This window comes from Dermochelys coriacea, chromosome 10, assembly GCF_009764565.3.
Source record: "Dermochelys coriacea isolate rDerCor1 chromosome 10, rDerCor1.pri.v4, whole genome shotgun sequence".
Lineage (NCBI taxonomy): Eukaryota > Metazoa > Chordata > Testudines > Dermochelyidae > Dermochelys > Dermochelys coriacea.
In genome coordinates, this window is record NC_050077.1 from 39,873,021 (window position 1) to 39,894,918 (window position 21,898).

Here is a 21,898-nt window from a genome sequence, read left to right on the forward strand (position 1 = left end):
TGCAGCTGCTCTCAGCTGCCCAGACCACTCTTCCCCAGGCCAGGCTCCAGCTTCTGGCCTGGTCGGGAGGAAGGAGGTCTCAGGAGGAAGAGGAGAGGTTGGGGGCCAGGCGCATAGCGAAAAGTGGATGGGCCACGGCTCCTTGGCCCCCCTATTCCTGCACCCCTGACCCAAGGTCAGCCTTTAAATGATTCCTTTTAGAGCTACTTTTTGACCCACCAAGTGCTACTGCTACATTTTGTGTTCAGACCAAATACAATGCAGTGGAGCCGAAATGAAATGGGATAGACTTTAATTCAGAGCAGGAGGCGGGGGAAGAACAGCTTGACTTCCTTGCTCCAGGTTTGTATGTCTTCAGTGAAAGCTAATGTACCAGCTGTGCGTGAGAGGGCTCCTTATAATATCAGGATTCCATTAGCTCAGCCCAAAGCCACTGGGTACAGAGCATGCCTGGATTAAAGCTGGTGCCTCCATCCTTCAGCCCTGGCAGTGTCCCTCAATCCTGACCTGCAGTCTCCCTGCTAAACTGGTGCATCTGTCCTTCAGGCTACACATGGATCCTGTGCTCTCAAGGAATCCCTGCACATTTTGTACCCTTTTCATCAACTGGCCCTATGGAAACATGTAAGGGATTTGCCCTTAGGTTTGCTGCCTGGCCTTTTTGGTGGATCCAAGCCACCCTGACTCCTTCCTGATGCAGATGTATCAAGTACTTTTGGAGGAGACACGTGAGGCCACACAGAATATCAGGGTTGGAAGGGACCTCAGGAGGTCATCTATCCAACCCCCTGCTCAAAGCAGGACCTAATCCCCAACTAAATCATCCCTGCCAGGGCTTTGTCAAGCCTGACCTTAAAAACCTTTAAGAAAGGAGATTCCATCACCTCCCTAAGTAACCCATTCCAGTGCTTCAACACCCTCCTAGTGAAAAAGTTTTTCCTAATATCCAACCTAAACTTCCCTCTCTGCAACTTGGGACCATTACTCCTTGTTCTGTCATCTGGTATCACTGAGAACAGTCTAGATCCTTCCTCTTTGGAACCCCCTTTCAGGTAGTTGAAAGCAGCTATCAAATTCCCCCCCCCCCATTCTTCTCTTCTGCAGACTAAACAATCCCAGTTCCCTCAGCCTCTCCCCCTAAGTCATGTGTTCCAGCTCCCTAATAATTTTTGTTGCCCTCTGCTGGACTCTTTCCAATTCTTCGACATCCTTCTTGTAGTGTGGGGCCCAAAACTGGACACAGTACTCCAGATGAGGCCTCACCAATGCCGAATAGAGGGGAATGATCACGTCCCTCGATCTGCTGGCAATGCTCCTACTTATACATCCCAAAATGCTGTTAGCCTTCTTAGCAACAAGGGCACACCTGCTGACTCATATCCAGCTTCTCATCCACCGTAACCCCTAGGTCCTTTTCTGCAGAACTGCTACTTAGCCACTTAGTCCCTAGTCTATAGCAGTGCATGGGATTCTTCCTTCCTAAGTGCAGGACTCTGCACTTGTCCTTGTTGTAGGACCGGCTCTAGGCACAAGCAAAGCAAGAATGTGCTTGGGGCCGCACATTTCCAGGGGTGGCATTCTGGCCATCCTTTTTTTGGGGGGCAATTGCGCTCTCAGAGCTGCGCCACTTAGACGGGGTGAGGGCACCGTGCCCTCAGGCCCAGCAGGAAGGGTAAGCCCCAGCGCCAGGATGCTGAGCTGCCAGGGCCCAGCTGCTACCTGGGGAGGAGAGGGCGAGTCCTACCAGGGATCCAGGGCTGCACCACCTCATCTACACACTGGCAGCTGTGCTGCCTTGTGCCACCTCTTATATTGGGGCTTCTCTGTGTGGCCGGGCGGGGGAGGGGGTAAAGCCCCTGCAGGTGCTGGGAGAAGGTGACATCACTCCCTCCGCTTGCAGTGCCGCCAGATCATTAATAAAGATATTGAACAAAACCAGCCCCAGGACCTTGGGGGACTCCGTTTGATACCGGCTGCCAACTAGACATGGAGCCATTGATCACTACCTGTTAAGCCTGATGATCTAGCCAGCTTTCTATCCACCTTATAGTCCATTCATCCAGCCCATACTTCTTTAACTTGCTGGCAAGAATACTGTGGGAGACCATATCAAAAACTTTGCTAAAGTCAAGGAATAACACGTCCACTGCTTTCCACTCATCCACAGAGCCAGTTATCTCATCATAGAAAGCAATTAGGTTAGTCAGACATGACTTGCCCTTGGTGAATCCGTGCGGACTGTTCCTGATCACTTTCCTCTCCTCTAAGTGCTTCAAAATTGATTCCTTGAGGACCTGCTCCATGATTTTTTTTAAAGATGGGCACTACATTAACCTTTTTCCAGTCATCTGGCACCTCGCCTGATCGCCATGAATTTTCAAAGATAATGGCCAATGGCTCTGCAATCACATCCGCCAACTCCTTTAGCACTTTCGGATGCAGTGCATCTGGTCCCATGGACTTGTGCTCATTCAGCTTTTCTAAATAGACCTGAACCACTTCTTTCTCCACAGAGGACTGATCACCTCCTCCCCATACTGTGCTGCCCAGTGCAGTAGTCTGGGAGCTGATCTTCTTTGTGAAGACAGAGGGAAAAAAAGCATTGAGTACACATGCTCTATTTGATCTGCAGGCAGAACTGCCACTGATAACAGAAGTTGTCCATACAGAACAAGGGACAGAGATGGCACTTGGCAATTGGGAAATCCAGAGACTATTCGCACTGGCAAGAAGCGAACATGCTGGGAGGCTGGCTCCGGGAAAACTTTCCTCTGCTTGAACATCATGGCCAGCCTGCTGTTCCAGTCCCTGATCCACTCCTGAATGCACTGGCTGTAACCATACAGGACATCAACAAGCACTGAATTGCCTTCCTCTGCACAACAGAGCCAGTGTCCATCCTATCTGACCCACAGCGTCCTCTTCTATTTGCAAGGCTGTGCTGAGATGATGGTGCCAACTGCAGGGGGTGAACCCACACTACAGGTGGCAATTCTATGCTGTGGATGGCTGACTGTATGACAGAAGCTACCACACATTCTGCCCATCCAGAAAATTACACTCCTGATTTTTGTCCAGAGAGGCCAGCCAAAAATATGTGCTTTCTTGAGCCCTGTAGTGGGGCAGCTGTCCCACTCCAATAGGCAGGGGTTAAAAGCAGACAAGCTAGGCTGATTGGGGAAGCAGCCACAGTTGTGGCCAGCTCAGTCAGGACTCAGCTGGCCCTGATAAGAGGGCTGGGGGCTAGGAACTGAAAGAGTCTCTCTCTAGTTTTGGAGGGAGAAGGACCTAACTGCCTGGGAGAAAAGGGTACCTGAAGCAGAGCAGAGCAGAGCTTGGGAAAGGCAAGAGGAGATGGGGAGCTCCAACCTGGCAACTCCCCAGGCTGCAGGCCTTGTTAAAGGGGCTAAAGAGGCGTAGCCTGGAAATAGTCAGCTGGTCCAACCCCCTTGCCAGTGATTAGTGATCATTACAGACTGCAGCCTGCCCCAGAGAATGGGGGTTAGATGATGACTGGCAGTAGCCACTGAGGCAAGGTGGGCATAGTGGGAGGAGGTTCCCCTGGGAGGGGAGACCCAGAGTGTGGGGGTACTGCTGTGGCAGAACCTGAGGTAAAGGGTCACCAGGGTCCCGGAGGGACACAGGACCTGAGGCAGAAGAGCCAGCAGAGGGCATTCTGAGTCTGGAAAAGAGCTAATTCCCAGACAACCAGCAGGAGGCGCTGTGCCTGTGAGTCTACACTTTGCTACAAGCCCCTTTTGATCGTCCAGTAACAAAGTATCACAGGCCCAGCTGCATTTCTAACTGTTCAGTTAGATCAAATGTACCTTCCACCCAGAAGAATTCTCTTGCAGAATTTTTCCTGCACCTTTCACCAGCACCAGGGGTTGTCCTGTCCCATCAGCCCCCCGTTGTTCACTCTTGCCTGTCATTAACAACTCATTAGCACCTGCTGGCCAGCAGCCTCACCTGCTGAGATGAGTGGGCTGGTTACCTTTTGGCTGGATTCCCTTTGGCACCTGTCAGCTTGGTGTCCCAAGCACATGGCTGGGAAAGCACAATTCCTCCAAGGCTGATTTCTGTCTAGCCTTACCCAGCCTGCTTCCCCCTCTCACTCCATTTCATGCAACACAAACCTCATTTGGATTTCATTTTTATTCTCCTTCATATGAAGTATTCTCATGAGCAATAATCAATTCCCTTCTGCCTGGGTTTCCTCACTATGGTTACTAAAAGGCACCTGATGTGTCCTGCATTGGTAATTCACAGCCTCTTGCACCAACATCCAGTGCCTTCTGCACGCCCCCCTCCTGCTCCTGCCCTGTTACCATGGCGACGCAGTGATGGCGGAGCCTCGAAATGTAAAGAGAGATGCAACAATCAGAAGCTCGGCTCCCCTCATGTTACCATTTAGGTTATTGATGTTTAAATCTCCCAGGATTATCTGGCTGTAATTGGTTTATGGAAATAGAGACAGCTCCAGCAGTGGAGTTACTCAGGCGCTGACATTCTGGGGGTAGCGAGAGAGCTCCTGTCACTCTGTTCAAGTGCAGGCTGATTAAAACAATGGGTAGGCTGGGCTGGGGGTGTCTTTTCAGCCTAGATTGCGATCTTGGTTCTACTGGAGTAATCCAGACAAACTCCACTGACTCTGTGTGAGTGCAAGCAGACATGCACAGCACAATCAGAGTGGCCCTGGACGCTGAGGACACTATATCATGAGGGCAGGCACAGCACAGGCAAGGTTCACACAATCATAGATAGGTGGGGCTGGAAGGGGCCTTGAGATATCATCTAGTCCAGCCCCCTGGGGTCTGCGCTGAGGCAGGACCTCGGACCATCCCTGACAGGGGTTTGTTCAACCTGGGCTCAAAATCTCCAGTGATGCAGAGTATACAACCACCCTTGGAAGCCGATTGCAGAACTTAACTACTCTTGTACTTAGAAAAGGAAGTACTTTGCACTTGTCTTTATTGAATTTCATCTTGTTGATTTCAGACCAATTCTCCAATTTGTCAAAGTCGTTTTGAATTCTAATCTTGTCCTCCAAAGTGCTTGCACCCCCTCCCAGCTTGGGGTCAGCTGCACATGTTGTAAGCATCCTCTCCACTCTCTTATCCAAGCCATTACTGAACATATTGAATAATTCCCAACCCAGGACTGACCCCTGCAGGTGACCACTAGAGATGTCTGCCCAGTTTGACAGCGAACCATTGATAACTACTCTTTGAGTACAGTCTTTCAAACAGTTTTGCACTCACCTTATACTAAATTTCTTCTAGAAAACATTTCCCTAGTTTGCTTGTGAGAATGTCATGTAGGATTGTGTCAAAAGTCTCACTAAAATCAAGATATCGTGTCTACTTCTCCCCGCCATCGACTAGGCCAGTAACCCTGTCAAACAACGATGTTGCCAATGTGCTCCTACTCTAAATTGGAGGGATAAGCTCTCGGGGCTGGAGGAGAGTTCTGTCTGCATGAGCCTCTCCGTTGAGGGTCCAATTAGTGTGATGTGGTTTTTATGTGGACTGAGATCCCTAGCTCATTTCACACACACCCTGAACCAGCTGTCAGCTGCCAGCCATTACCCTGTGTGGGCACCTGATCTTCTTGGGCAGCTGATCCTCTCAGGCCACTGATTCTCTAGGATGAAGTCCTGGGCCATGTGCTCTCCTGTCCCTTCCGCCTTCTCCTGAGGATGGGCTCTTCCAGGCTTCTGCCCCAGGAGGAAAGCCCCCTCCTGTCACCCACACTGTGAGTTGGGGCTGGCTACTTCCTCAGTTTCATTTCCGCAGCCCCTCTGGCTTTGAGATGGACTCTCCTAGGCCAGCAGTAACCCCACATGACTAATTCTCTCTTGCCACCCATGCTAGAAAATGGACTCCTGCATTTCTCTTGGCCTGTGGCTACCATAGGCAGAGGTTCATAGATTCATAGATACTAAGGTCAGAAGGGACCATTCTGATCATCTAATCCGACCTCCTGCACAGCGCAGGCCACAGAATCTCACCCACCCACTCCTATGAAAAACCTCACCCATGTCTGAGCTATTGAAGTCCTTAAATCATGGTTCAAAGACTTCAAGGAGCAGAGAAGCCTCCCTTAAGTCAACCATGCCCCATGCTACAGAGGAAGGCGAAAAACCTAGAGGGCCTCTCCAATCTGCCCTGGAGGAAAATTCCTTCCAGACCCCAAAGATGGCAATGAGCTAAACCCTGAGCATATGGGCAAGATTCAACAGCCAGATACTACCGAAAATTCTTTCCTGGGTAACTCAGATCCCATCCATCTAATATCCCATCTCAGGGGATTTGGCCTATTTACCCTGAATATTTAAAGATCAATTACTTACCAAAATCCCATTATCCCATCATACCATCTCCTCCATAAACTTATCGAGTAGAATCTTAAAACCAGATAGATCTTTTGCCCCCACTGCTTCCCTTGGAAGGCTATTCCAAAACTTCACTCCTCTGATGGTTAAAAACCTCAGTCTGATTTCAAGTCTAAACTTCCTGGTGGCCAGTTTATACCCATTTGTTCTTGTGTCCACATTGGTGCTGAGCTTAAATAATTCCTCTCCCTCTCCTGTATTTATCCCTCTGATATATTTATAGAGAGCAATCATATCTCCCCTCAACCTTCTTTTAGTTAGGCTAAACAAGCCAAGCTCCTTAAGTCTCCTTTCATAAGACAAGTTTTCCATTCCTCGGATCATCCTAGTAGCCCTTCTCTGTACCTGCTCCAGTTTGAATTCTTCCTTTTTAAACATGGGAGACCAGAACTGCACACAGTATTCTAGGTGAGGTCTCACCAGTGCCTTGTAAAACGGTACTAAAACCTCCTTATCCCTACTGGAAATGCCTCTCCTGATGCATCCCAAAACCACATTAGCTTTTTTCACAGCCATATCACATTGGCAACTCATAGTCATCCCATGATCAACCAATACTCCAAGGTCCTTCTCCTCTTCCGTTACTTCTAATTGATGCGTCCCCAACTTATAACTAAAATTCTTATTATTAATCACTAAATGCATAACCTTACACTTCTCACTATTAAATTTCATCCTATTACTATTACTCCAGTTTACAAGGTCATCCAGATCCTCCTGTATAATCCTGATCCTTCTCTGAATTGGCAATACCTCCCAGCTTTGTATCATCTGCAAACTTTATTAGCACACTCCCACTTTTTGTACCAAGGTCAGTAATAAAAAGATTAAATAAGATTGGTCCCAAAACCGATCCCTGAGGAACTCCACTGGTAACCTCCCTCCAACCTGACAATTCGCCTTTCAGTAGGACACGTTGCAGTCTCCCCTTTAACCAATTCATTATCCATCTTTTGATGTTCATATTGATCCCCATCTTCTCCAATTTAACTAATAATTCCCCATGTGGCACGGTATCAAATGCCTTACTGAAATCTAGGTAAATTAGATCCACTGCATTTCCTTTATCTAAAAAATCTGTTACTTTTTCAAAAAAGGAGATTAGGTTGGTTTGGCACGATCTACCTTTTGTAAAACCATGTTGTATTTTGTCCCATTTACCATTGACTTCAATGTCCTTAACTAATTTCTCCTTCAAATTTTTTTCCAGGACCTTGCATACTACAGATGTCAAACTAACTGGCCTGTAGTTACCCGGATCACTTTTTTTTCCTTTCTTAAAAATAGGAACTATATTAGCAATTCTCCAATCATTCGGTACTACTCCTGAGTTTACAGATTCATTAAAAATTCTTGCCAATGGGCTTGCAATTTCAGGTGCCAATTCCTTTAATATTCTTGGATGAAGATTATCTGGGCCCCCCGATTTAGTCCCATTAAGCTGTTTCAGTTTTACCTCAGATATGGTAATATCTACCTCTATATCCTCATTCCCATTTGTTATGCTACCATTATCCCCAAGATCCTCTTTAGCCTTATTAAAGACTGAGGCAAAGTATTTGTTTAGATATTGGGCCATGCCTAGATTATCTTTAACCTCCACTCCATCCTCATTGTTAAGCGGCCTCACTTCTTCTTTCTTAGTTTTCTTCTTATTTATATGGCTATAGAACCTTTTACTATTGGTTTTAATTCCCTTTGCAAGGTCCAACTCTACTCAACTTTTAGCCTGTCTCACTTTATCCCTACATGTTCTGACCTCAATTAAGTAGCTTTCCTTGCTGATCCCTCCTGTCTTCCACTCCCTGTATGCTTTCTGCTTCTTCTTAATCACCTCTCTGAGATGCTTGCTCACCCAGCTTGGTCTACAACTCCTTCCTATGAATTTTTTCCCCTTTTTGGGATACAGGCTTCCGATAGCTTCTGCAGTTTTGATTTAAAGTAATCCCAGGCCTCCTCTACCTTTAGATCCATAAATTCTTCAGTCCAATCCACTTCCCTAACTAATTTCCTTAATTTTTGAAAGTCAGCCTTTTTGAAATCAAAAACCCTAGTTGCAGATTTATTTTTGTTAATCCTTCCATTTAGTTTGAACTGAATTAGCTCATGATCACTTGAGCCAAGATTGTCCCCTACAACCATTTCTTCTATGAGGTCCTCGCTACTCACCAAAATTAAATCTAAAATGGCATCCCCTCTAGTCGGTTCAGCAACTACTTGATGAAGGAATCCATCAGCTATCGCATCTAGGAAAATCTGAGCCCTATTATTATTACTAGCACTGGTCCTCCAGTCTATATCTGGGAAGTTAAAGTCTCCCATGATCACGCAGTTTCCATTGGTATTTACTTTATTAAAGACATTAAAAAGGGCTCTATCCATATCCAAATTAGATCCCGGAGGTCTATAGCACACCCCAAGCACTATCGTAGTAGAGGCTTTACTAGTTTTCTTCCCCAATGTAATTTTTGCCCAGACGGACTCTGTCTTATCCATTGCATCGCTTCTTATTTCTTTACATTCTACCTCATCATTGATATACAATGCTACTCCACCACCTTTACCTTTGTTTCTGTCTTTCCTAAACAGCACATACTCTTCAATACCTGTAGTCCAGTCATGACTACTATTCCACCATGTTTCTGTTATCCCTATAATATCTGGTTTCACTTCCTGCACCAGTAGCTCTAGTTCCTCCATTTTGTTACCTAGGCTCCTCGCATTGGTGTATAGACATCTTAATTTTTGCTGTTTGGCCTCGCTCACATTTTGTACCCTATTAGGCACAGTCATTCTACAGCCAGTATAACATATTAGACTAGTATCCACACTGCCCTCGCTCCTTATATACATTCTCCTACCCATGGCTGTATCCTTTCTTACTTCGTCTTCTTCCCTCTCAATGCTAAAATCTGGCATGGAGATTTCCTGGACATCTCCCATCCATCTCCCCCTAATTCCTAGTTTAAAGCTCTCTTTATCAGTTGTGCCAGCCTCGATCCTAGAAGTCTATTTCCTTCCCTACTCAGATGAAGTCCATCCCAAGAGAACTGTCCTCTGTCCGTGAATGCCTCCCAGTGGCCATACATCCCAAAGCCCTCCTTATAGCACCACTGCCTAAGCCATCTGTTGACAGTCATAATCTTGTCACACCTTTGTTGCCCTTCTCTAGGAACAGGAAGGATCCCGCTAAAGATCACCTGAGCCTCAATTTCCTTAAGCGTCTTCCCCAGCCTAGCATAGTCCCCCTTAATACTTTCCAGCGAGAATCTAGCCGTATCATTTGTTCCCACATGAAGGATAATTAGGGGATTCTTTCCCGCTCCCTTTATGATCCTTTTCAACCTCAGGTCTACATCCCGTATCTTAGCACCTGGAAGACAGCACACCCTTCTATTCTCAGGATCAGCTCTAGTTAGAGGCCTGTCTATTCTTCTCAATAAAGAGTCCCCGATCACATAGACCTGCCTTTTCCTGGTGACTGTGCTATTCTCCAGTCTCTCCCCTGTTCCCTCTGGCTGCAAGTTCTTTCCATTCCTATTTTCCCTTATAATCTTCTTCAACCCATCCTGTATCCTCCTGGGGCTCATATTTGGTGTAGTCTCCCTTGACTCTTCCGCTTTTCCTATAGGACTAGCCTCTCTTCTCTTCTTCCTTACCCTTCCACCTTCAACAAGTACCTGCTGAGCCCCTTCTTCATTTTCCAACTCTGCAAACCTGTTCCTAAGCTCTATTTCTCCTTCACTAGCCCATCTTTTCCTCTGCCTGGTTCTTTTAGTCACATGCTTCCACTGACCACTTTCCTCACCCAGTCTCCCCTCAAAATTCCCCAGCCCTGCTTCCATCCGTGAGTCTGAGCTTTTCCCTTCAGATACCTCATATCTTCGCTCCATCATCTGCTCAAACCCCTTCCTAAACTCAATGAGACTTTCCACCTGCATCTCCAAACCTCGGATTTTTTCCTCCATCAGCTCTATCAGATGACATTTCATGCAGAAAAAACTCTTACCGGTTCCCCCCTCCAGGATCATGTACATACCATAGCTTCCACATCCAGTCATCCTCAATGTGTCTTCCACTACAGGAGTCACTCCCACAGCTGCCTCTGTATCTGTCATCTCCTTCCCACCTAAATCCTGTTAATCTGGGAAACACAAGCCACACCAAAAAGACCACCCCCCCAGCAAAAGCAAACCCCAAACAAGCACCACAATCCAAATTCCCCTTGCAAACTCCCACTCAAACTCCCCTGTTTAGAGCTCTGTTTGCTAGCTCCTGTGCCGCTGCAGCTGTCTGGGTTCCACATATGCCATCCAGGAGCAGATGTTCTTCAGGGCTGGCTACCCCACTCTCCATGCACCAGGAAAGGGATCCAGGACTGGCATCATGGTTCAATGGCATTTCAGTGGCAACATGACAACATCAAAGTCATCGTGCTACAAGGCAGACTGAGCACAGGTTTGCCAAAGCATGTCGCTGGAGGCCTTATCAGAACCAGTTTGGTTTCTCCAACCCATGCCATGTTCCTCTCCAAGGGCCTGATTCAAAGTCTGCTGATATTAATGGAAAGACTCTCCTTGACTTTAAAGGGCTTTGGACCAGGCCCAGAATGCATCCGAATTTGTGAAAGGTTCCCCTTTCCTGATTCTGCAGGATGGAGTGTGTGTGTGTCGGGGGTGGGAATGAGGGCTCTGTTGGTTTTAATTGCACACATCCAGCTATGCAATGCTGGCTTGCTGCTCTCACTGTTTTAAATGTCACTTTTGCCTCCAGGCAAATCTGTTCCTGGGAAAGGCTATTCTTTAGCAGACATTTCCTGTGATTCTTCTTTGAATGTTTTCCAGCACGCTTCAAAGAACAGTATTATAAATCACAGAAATAATGGAAGATGGATGCCGTACAGGAGACCTGGCCTCAGCCCCCAGGTCCTTTGCTCCTTGTGCTGGAGGAAGCATGCTTAGTTTTCAGAAGAGAGCCCTGATTTGCTCTGCTGCTGAGTCTCTTGCTGGCTGATTAATTCAGTATGGGAGCCCAGTTGAGTCCTCACCCAAGGGATACTTCATTCCAACAGTCGCTTGGCCCTGGGGTGCACTTAGTTTCTCAGCACAGCTGCAGGCCCCAGAATTACATCCCCCCTTGAGATAAATGGAGCAGCACACCCTTTTTTCTGTGCCTATATTTCAGCTTGGGGGCTGATGCATTCCTAGTGCTGAGTGCACAGCTGAATACAACTGGACTCCAGGGGCAGAACTCGGAGCACACCATCTAGTGCAAAGGGTATAGTCTAGTTCAGGGGTTATCAAACTTCATTGCACCATGATCCCCTTCTGACAACAAAGTTACTATATGACCACAGTGGGGCTGCAGCTCAAGCTCCACTGCCTTGGGTGGAGGGAGAGGGGACTACAGCCGGAGCCCTGCTGCCCTGGCTGGGGGGGAAAGGGAGCCGCAGCCCGAGCCCTGCTGCCCTGAGTGGGGTGGAGCTTGGGCTTCAGCTTCAGCCCTGGGTCCCAGCAAGTCTAATGCTGGCCCTGGTGATCCCACTAAAATGGGGTCCCGACCCACTTTGGGGTCCCGAACCACTGTTTGAGAACCGCTGGTCTAGTTCTTAGAACATAGGACAGGAGAGGACCCCCTGGATCATCAAGTCCTTTCTTATGCTATATATGTTATCCCAGTAGTAAACTTATCTAGATCCATTGTGAAACCAGTTAGGTCAGGGATGGGCAAACTACAGCCCATGAACTGTTTTAAGCTGTACTGCAAGCTCCTGCTGTGGAGCGGGGTCTAGGGTTTATCCAGCCCAGCGCTCCGGTCAGGGGCCACACCATTCGTCTCGGCCCTGCTCTGGCACTCCAGTGGGGGGTGCAAGGTCGGGTGCTCCACCACCTGGCTCGGCACCACTCCAGAGCCGCAGCCGGGGTGCAGGGTCAGGTGTCACACCGTGCAGCTTGGCCTTCTGAAAGCCGCGGCATGGGCCCACTCTGGCGCTCCAGCCAGGGCACAGGGTCAGGGCACAGGGTCAATGTGGCTTGGCCCTGCTCTGGCACTCCAGCCGGGGCACAGGGTCTGGGGCCCCACCATGCGGCTCGTCTCCGTTCCGGCGCTCCAGCCGGGACACAAGGTCGGGGTCCACACGACGTGGCTCGGCCACACTCCGATCCAGCCAGGATACGGGAGAGGGGCTGCAATATGTGGCTTGGCCCCGTTCTGACGCTCCGGAGCCGGGTCACAGGGTCGGATGCCACACCATGCGGCTCCTGGAAGCTGTAGCATGGCCCTGATCTGGTGCTCCTGCTGGGGCGCTGGATTGAGGGCTGCACTACGGGGCTTGGCTGCACTCTGGAGCTCCAGCCGGGGCGCAGGATCAGGTGCCACACCACACAGCTTAGACCCGCTCCGGCGCGACAGCTGGGGCACAGGGTTGGCGGCTGCAACATGCGGCTTGGACCCACTCTGGGGTGCAGGGTTGGGGGTTGCACCATATGGCTCCCGGAAGCCCCAGCATGGCCCTGCTCCAACGCCTACTTGCTCCAATGGGAGCTGCAGGGGCGGTGCCTGCGGATGGTGCAGCGTGCAGAGCCGCATGGCTATGCCTCCGTGTAGGAGCCGGAGAAGGGCTATGCCACTGCTTCCAGGAGCCGCTTGAGGTAAGCGCTGCTCAGAGCCTGCACCCCTGAGCCTCTCCCCACACCCCAACCATCTGCCCCAGCCCTTATCCCCCTCCTGCTCTTCAAACCCCTCAATCCTAGCCCAGAGCACCCTCCTGCACCCCAAACCTCTCATCCCCCAACCCCACCCCAGAGCCCACACCCCCAGCCGGAACCTGCACCCCTTCCCTGCCCCAGCCCTGATCGCCCTCCTGACCTCTGAACCCTTTGGTCACAGCCCAGAGCACCCTCCTACACCCCAAACTCCTCATCCCCAGCCCCACTCCAGAGCCTGTACTCCCAACCAGAGCCCTCACCCCCTCCTGCACCCCAACCCCAATTTTGTGAGCATTCATGGCCCCCCATACAAGTTCTATTCCCAGATGTGGCTCTCAGGCCAAAAAGTTTGCCGATACCTGAGTTAGGTTGTTTGCTCTCCACTGTTCCTATTGGGAGGCTGTTCTAGAACCTTTCTCCTCTGATCGTTAGAAACTTGCTTCTAATGTCCAGCCTGAGTTTATTCATGGCCAGTTTATATTGTGCTAACATTGTCCTTTAGCTTCAATAACTCTTCTCTCTCCCTGATGTTTACCTCTTCCCCCCCACCCCCTCCTCCAACCAATGCAATGGTACAGCGCAACCAGATCTGTTCACAGCCTTCATTTTGAAGTGGACTGAGAATCAGGAGTCTGGGGTTCCATGCCCAGCTCCACAACTGACTTTCTGTGCAACTTTTGGCAAGTCACTTGTGCCTCAGTTTCCCCATCTTTACTAACCCCTGGTAAAATATATGCTCTGAGGGAAGGTGTTACAGAAGACTGAGGTGGATATTGTTAATAATGATGGGTTCTTCAGATCAACATGGGTAAAACACACCAGATGGCATCCATTGGCGAGACACAATTACTTCTGCCACTGGAAATCTAGAGGCTGTCATTTACCACCAGGACAGTCCAAAACTCACCCTGCCATCTCCCTGCAGGGAACATAAGCACTGACAGAGATGCACCACAGGATAAAACAGAGAGTGGATTGATCCAGCTGGGGCTGGATTCTCCATCTCCTGGGCCTGACCAAAGTGCACAGACATCCTGCCGTTTCCTAGTTCAGTTCCCTGAACGGTGGATCTGACACTAGCTGTTGGTCCCAGCAACCTGTTGTTACCTCAGGGCTGGTCATTGAGAGCAAAGGGAAGCAGAAAAGCAGCAGTTCCAGCTGAGGGGGTGCAGAAGGAACAGGAACTCCCAACCCTCTGCTCTCTGGCCTCCCAGGCAAACAACTTCCATCCATCTAAAATGCTAATCATCCACCTTGCCCGCTGCTCTGGCCACATCTAGCCCCTAGCAATACCCCCACTCTTCAGTACTATACTTAGCCCCTTCACTGCAGCCAAGCCCCTGGATCTACCACTCTTCATGGAGCTCACCCTCCATCTCCATGTATTCTCCCACGCTGCTCATGAAACCCAAGCCCTCTTCCTACACCACCCCCGGCTATCCCACCCCTCGCACAGCTCTGTCAATTCACCTCCATCCTAACCACTGCTATTCCAGTCCTCCCACTCACCTCCATGGGCTGGGCCAGGGCCCCTTCAGACCTGACATGCAATACCCCTGCTATGCTAGGTCTGGCTCGCTCTCCCCTCTGTCAGGTTTGGTAGCATGGATAAATAAATATAGTTGTCCAATAAAAACTGCCCATTTCATTTACATTTTTTATGTTCTTTTGTGTTGTTTATGGACCTTCAGAAATCAGTTTCTAAGATGTAAAACTGGGGCAACCGAATAGAGAATCAGGCTCCTTCAACTAATTTTATTTGTTTTCAGGTAATGATTCCTCCATCTCTCTTCCTAAAGGAGCTGAAATTAATATGGCTTTTCTTGTTTACAGTCTCATTAGTGCACCAGTGTCATTTGTGATGCCCACACCAGTCTGGGAATGGGGTTGCTAAGTAAAGATCTACTGCAACAACAGCACTGTGGAGCACAAAGAATTATTTGCATAGGTCCTACACAAACAGTGACTGTTTGCCCCTCTTTTAGTGAAGAAGAGATGGATTATTATTTTTTCTTTTAAAAGATGTTTAGCATTCAGACTTTACCTATTTAATTATAACAGCACAACTCAACAGCGTCCTTTCAGTTACTAAACAGCGAAGTGTTGCTGCTTAATTGTGTCCCCTGATGCATGTATCCTACATAAGGAACCAAATTGTGTGCGCCAAGGCACATTGTTTTACTTCTTTATTCTTTATTCTGACATATATAAATAAACATAAAAAGCACCATCCTCTGGACTCTGACATCATTCGAAACATTTTTACAGTACCAAAAATTCATTCAAAGAGCTGCAAAATATAGAGTAGCCACCCTAACCAAACCTCATCTATCATCTGACCCAATTACAAACCCTTGTCCAATCCAGAGATCCCTCAGGTCACCCCCTCTACCATGAGGTTTGTTTGTCAAACAATATATTCCCTCCAAGCCAGTAGGAAAGCAAGGCCATGTCTGCACTACAGAGCCAATGCCAGCATAGCCCCTAGTGTAGAGGCAGTGTACGTCAACAGAGGGAGTTTTGTTGCCAGCATCGGAATACCATACTTCCCTGAACTATGTTAGCAGCATGGACAAAAGCCCTCTTCTGTCAGCAGAACACCAGATTCACTGGCTGGGATGATTTAATTGGTGTTGGTCCTGCTTTGAGCAGGGGATTGCACTAGATGACCTCCTGAGGTCTCTTCCAACCCTAATCTTCTATAATTCTAACTCCACCTGTGCTGGGGGGATTTGTCAGCATAGTTATGCAGCTGGGGTGTGTGTGTTTTTTTGCACACCCTGATTGACATAGCTATGCCGGTATACTTTTCCAATGCAGACCAGCCTTAGGTTTTCAGCAGAACAGGCCCATTGCCTTGGATTCACCAAGGGCAAGTCATGCCTGACCAACTGATTGCCTTCTATGATGAGATAACTGGCTCTGTGGATATGGGGCAAGTGGTGGATGTGATATATCTTGACTTTAGCACAGTATTCTTGCCAGCAAGTTAAATAAGTATAGATTGGATGAATGGACTATAAGGTGGATAGAAAGCTGGCTATATCGTCGGGCTCAATGGGTAGTGATCAATGGCTCAATGTCTAGTAAGCAGCCAGTAGCAAGCAGAGTGCCCCAGGGGTCGGTCCTCGGGCTGGTTTTGTTCAATATCTTTATTAATGATCTGGATAATTGCACCCTCAGCAAGTTTGCAGATGACATGAAGCTGAGGGAAGAGGTTGATAGGATGGAGGGTACATGTAGGGTCCAGAGTGACCTAGACGAATTGGAGGATTGCACCAAAAGACATCTGATGAGGTTCAAGCAGGACAAGTGCAGAGTTCTGCACTTAGTAAGGAAGAATCCCATGCACCGCTACAGGCTGGGTATCGACTGGCTAAACAGCAGAAGATGGAGCTAGGCTTATTTAGTCTGCAGAAGAGAAGAGTGAGGGAGATTTGATAGCAGCCTTCAACTATCTGAAGTGGGGTTCTAAACAGGATGGAGCTAGACTGTTCTCAATGGTGGCAGATGACAGAACAAGAAGTAGTGGTCTCAAGTTGCAGTGCGGGAGGTCTAGGTTGGATATTAGGAAACACTATTTCACTAGGAGGGTGGTGAAGCACTGGAATACGTTACCTAGGGAGGTGGTGGAAACTCCATCCTTAGAGGTTTTTAAGGCCTGGCTTGACAAAGCCTTGGCTGGGATAATTTAGTTGGTGTTGGTCCTGCTTTGAGCAGGGGATTAGACTAGATGACCTCCTGAGGTCTCTTCCAATGCTAATATTCTATGATTCTATGATTTGGTGAGATGCCCCAATCACAATAAAGGCATAATCTGTATTTCTTCAACCTCCCACACCATTGCAATCTCCAGTTGCGAAATCTGGCCAGCTGTATCAACTGAGCCAAACTGCATCTGGGACTGCCCCCTGGGTATAATGGCAGCCCTGAACACCTGAGTGTGTATCAGTAAAGCAGCTCCTGAGCCATCCAGTGGACACCAGTCTTACATACGAGAATTGCTCTGAAATGAAGAAGGCAACCTTCAAAATGTCCCGAGTTCTGATCATTTGCTACGTCCCAGCCGGCAGGGGTTAGTTCGTTTCATCCACTCTGATACGTTGCTGCTGTAAATATTCTCCTCCTAGCACTTCCATAGCATAAATCACTGGGGTGACAGCCACATTTTGAACAAAAGGAAATTAGAAATAGATATTCCACCCTGAGAGCTGCATGCATCATTTTTTCTGACAACTCAGATAAACCCTCTGTGTACCTTACACTCCTCTCCCACAAGATTCTCAGTGTCCCGGATTTATCGTGCTGTGCCTTCAGCTCAGAGATGCATCCTCCTGTGACACCTTGCAAGTGCCAGCCTATTCAGTGAAGATTAAGACCAAACAGATCAGCAGAGACCAGCCTTATGGCCATCACTGCAGTCTCAACTCCTTGCCTGTTCCATTTGCTGCAAGAGCAGATCTTATAACCAAAGCTGAGAAGCAGCATCTCAAGCCCAGAAGTAAAATTCCCAGGTACTCACACAGTGACATAGGGCCATGGCACATTCCCCTTCCGGGTGGTTGGCAGGTTGGTGGCACTGTGCAGAGTGACAGAGATGGATTCCTTTCCAGAGTGTGCCAGGTGCCAATGATTGGTTTCTGAAGTTTGCACGGCCTCATCCATTCCAGAGGGTGCCTCTAATACCTGCCAGGTGCAAGCAAAAAAAACTTCAGCATTTGTTCTTCCCTGATGCAAATTCACCTTCCACCTCCTGCTGACCCACATCTCCAGCTCTGTTCTAAAGGATCAGGTGTGTGCCCTCAATAAATGAGCTGACCTTGCATATTTCACAGACTGCTTGGAGAGATGAGTCTTTCCCATGGATGCCAATGTGTCTAGTGTTCGTGCCAACAAGCTCAGTCCCAGAGCAAGAGTAAATTCAGAGATGTCTCCTCTCCTCTCCCTATTCACATGCAACTCCCATGGGAGCTAGCAGGAGTCATACATGCAGAGGAAGAGGAGTTCACAACCCAGGAGAAGGAGCTGAATTGTGGGCCCAGAGCTTCCCCAACAATGCCCTGCCATCATGCCTCAGGCCACGCCAGGCCAGGCAGGACAGCCCGTCATGACAGCAGGAATCAAAGTTTGCATGGACCAGTAAGTACTTATGTAAGGGGACTGTTGCCCCCTGTCAGGGTTCCTTCCCCACTCTGAACTCTAGGGTACAGATGTGAGGACTGACATGAAAGACCCCCTAAGCTTATTCTTACCAGCTTAGGTTAAAAACTTCCCCTAGGTACAAACTTTGCCTTGTCCTTGAAGAGTATGCTGCCACCACCAAGCGTTTTAAACAAAGAACAGGGAAAGAGACCACTTGGAGACGTCTTCCCCCAAAATATCTCCCCAAGCCCTACACACTCCCTTTCCTGGGGAGGCTTGAGAATAATATCCTAACCAATTTGTTACAAAATCATCAAAGACCCAAACCCCTGGATCGTGGAACAATGGGAAAATCAGTCAGGTTCTTAAAAGAAGGAAGAAAGAAAGAAAGAAAGAAAGAAAGGTAAAAATCATCTCTGTAAAATCAGGATGGAAAATACTTTACAGGTATTCAGATTCAAAACACAGAGGATCCCCCTCAGGGTAAAACCTTAAAGTTATAGAAAACAGGAATAAACCTCCCTCTTAACACAGGGAAAATTCACATAAAACAAAAGATAAACTAATCCGCCTTGCCTGGCTTACCTATACTGGTTGCAATATTGGAGACTTGGATTAGGATGGGTTGGAGAAGATGGATTTTTGTCCGGCCTCTCTCAGTCCCAAGAAAGAACAACCACGTAAACAAACAGCACAAACAAAAACCTCCCCTCCCACCAAGATTTAAAAGTATCTTGTCCTCTTATTGGTCCTTTGGATCAGGTGCCAGTCAGGTTAGCTGAGCTTCTTAACCTTTTACAGGTAACAGGATGTTGCCTCTGGCCAGGAGGGATTTTATAGCACTGTATACAGAAAGGTGGTTACCCTTCCCTTTGTATTTATGACACCCACTTACTAACATTCAGTGGGGGTGTTTTCGTTGCTAGCTCCTAGTACTAAAAGGGGGAAGGGTCAATGGGAAATCAGGACCCTGAAACTGACAGTCCCCAGGAACAATACTCCAGGTCAGAGGACAGGCAGGCTAACCATGGAATCAGGAGGCCAGGGAAGTCCTGTCCTCTGTGTGAGCTGGAATTGCCTGGATCAGACAGAGTGGGGCTGAGTTAAGGAGAAAACGGGCCCAAGATGAGCTGGGGAGCAGAGCTGTGCCAGATCCAGAGGGACCAGAAAAGCAGCCCAGAGAGCAGAGCTGCAGCCCCAAAGCCAGCCCAGAGAGAGCAGACTTGCCCTGGGAGAGAGCTGCAGCAGCCAGAGGGTCCAGAAAAGCAGCCCACAAAGCAGGTCAGTGCTGGGAGCAGAGTCAGAGAAGCAGCCTGCAGAGCAGATCTGTCCTGGGAGGAGAGCTGCAGCAACCAGAGCCAGAGGGGCCAAAGAAGCAGCCCAGGGAGCTGGAGGCAGAGCAGCAGCCGTGCTGAGGCAGAGTGGGGTTGGAGCTGAGACAGAGTGGAGCTGGAGCAGTCCGGAGCTGGGTGTGGTGGGCAGCTGGGGGAGAGCGAGGGGGGACCCTGGGCTGTGGGCCCAGCACAGGGAGACGCCTCAGCCAGGAGGCACTACAGGCCAGACTCGGGGGGGGGGGGGATTGGTAATCCCGACAGGGTGAGGGCAATGCTGGGAAGAAGGGCCCTGCCATCTAGAGCCTGAAAGCATGTGGCCACCACCAGAGCAAGTGTCCAACCCACAGCATCTCTGCAGCACAGCCAGGGCCTGAGAAGAAGGCCTGGGACTTAAAAGGAACAGACTGTGAACTGCCTGGACATTCCAGAGACACTGTTTGTGATGTTCCCTGCCACAGAGCAGGGTGATGTGTTTCCTTTAACCTTTCCCATTTTTCCTTATTCTTTTTAAAATTAATTGTTGATTAAATAACTTGCATTTACTTTAAAGTGTATGTAATGATCAGTGGGTCAGAGAAGTGCCCAGTGCAGAGAGAGTATCCCAGAGTGGGGACACCCTAGCCCCTGTCCTAGGTGACCACAGCAGGGTTGGGGGTTGAGCCCCCCAGGAATCCTGGGCCCAGCCTTGTTGGGGTTACGAGGAAGGGGAGTCCTCAAGGGCAGGGAGGCCACTGGGAAAAGAAAGTGGGAGCGACGACTCAGATCCTTTCGCTCGCCCACTTCACCGGGGTAGTACAGAGGCCAAGAAAATTCCCCACAATAGTGGGACTAGTCCCCTGCTTACATAATTGGCATCATGAACATGATCCTATCCACAGGGTCCACCCCATTGGTTTAGTGGTTGAGTTCTGGTAGCATTGTCCAGACCTGGTCAAGAACCCTACCATGGCTGGAATTGAAGAACTACGGGCCCAGTTTGCTAAACTTCAGCACAGATTGTCAGATCAAGCTGAGGCATTACAAGCTAAAACAGAACAAAGAGAAGCCTTATCACTGGCTAAGGGGGTAATAGACCAACAGGCAGCAGAAACTAAGAAACCCCCTACTATTTATGTCCCACAGGAGCAGATGGTCACAGACTTTGGTGTCTTCCCGACAAGATCAGGAGACATTACGGTAGAGGAGTGGGTCAAGTCTGTGAAGGCAGCCCTACGGGTGCTAAGAGTACCTGAAGAAGATCGTGTGGACTTCGTAGAGGAGCACCTCAAGGGCCAGGCCAAGGCCATAGTAAAGTTCATGGCAATGGCAGACAACAAAGATGTGGAAAAGGTATTTGAACTCCTCCTAGAAGTGTATGGAGACAAGGTACCTATTGGAACCCGACTAAAGGAGTTCTTTGAGAGAAAGCAAGAGCCTGGTGAAACTGTCCAGGCATATGCGTATGACCTTCAGGAGACAATGAGCAAAGTGGAGTGGCAAGACTCTCAACAAGTTCTAGACCCAGATACGGGTCTGAAAGAGCAGTTAGTGCTGGGACTCCGGGATGACTCCCTCTGATGTGAAATGAAAAGGAGGTTTAAAGAAGAGCCCAGTAAGAAATTCCATGAACTCATGCAGGCTGCCATTATGTGGTCAGAAGAAGAGGAAGTTCCTGTGACACAGAAAACCAAGCCTAACCCCCGTACACGAAGTGGGGGCCTAGTGAATTCAGCTGCTGGGGAAAAGGCCCTGCCCCAAACATAGCTAACGTTGGAAAGCTTAAGTGAAGCTGTCTAAAAACTGGCGATCCAACAGGGGGAGTTGCTGAAAGTGATGACTGAGCTGATGAAAGAAAAAAATCCCATTAGTATGTCAAAGTATCCAAGGGCACCGGGATCCCGAAGAGCCCCACCGAAGGATGAGCTGGGAAGGTACATCTGTTACACTTGTGAAAGGCCAGAGCACACTTGCCGGGAATGTCCACTGAAAAGGAGAACAGAATCCCAGGCACTGGAAACCAATGGGGCACCAGGAGCGAGTGGCCCATCTGCAGTAGAAGGCCAAGCAGTGGCAGAAGGATTCCTAGGCCTCTCCTTGGTGGAAAATCACTCTGCATACAGTATTGAAAGGAATGTGGGCAATGCCAGCATATCTAGTGACTTCTGTAAGCGAGCATTTGGAGACTGTCTAACTGCTGAAATATGTATAGCAGGGCTGAAGACCAGATGTTTGTTAGATACTGGCTCAGAAGTCACCACCATTACTGAGTCACATTTTCAAAAATATTTGAAAGACAAGAAGCTGACAATGCACAGAACAGTTTGTACATCTAACAGTAGTTA

The 21,898-nt window shown here is 48.7% G+C and overlaps 1 protein-coding gene across 1 annotated transcript in view; it reads right to left on the reverse strand.

Annotated features, from left to right (window-relative positions):
• Nucleotides 1-21,898, reverse strand: part of LOC122456075 (coiled-coil domain-containing protein 33-like) — a 176,822-nt gene that overhangs the window by 72,691 nt on the left and 82,233 nt on the right. The window contains exon 2 of the mRNA XM_043493735.1: nucleotides 17,624-17,787. Within this exon, the coding sequence (XP_043349670.1) occupies nucleotides 17,624-17,766 (143 nt within the window). The 5' untranslated portion in view covers nucleotides 17,767-17,787. The remainder of the gene's footprint in view (nucleotides 1-17,623; nucleotides 17,788-21,898) is intronic.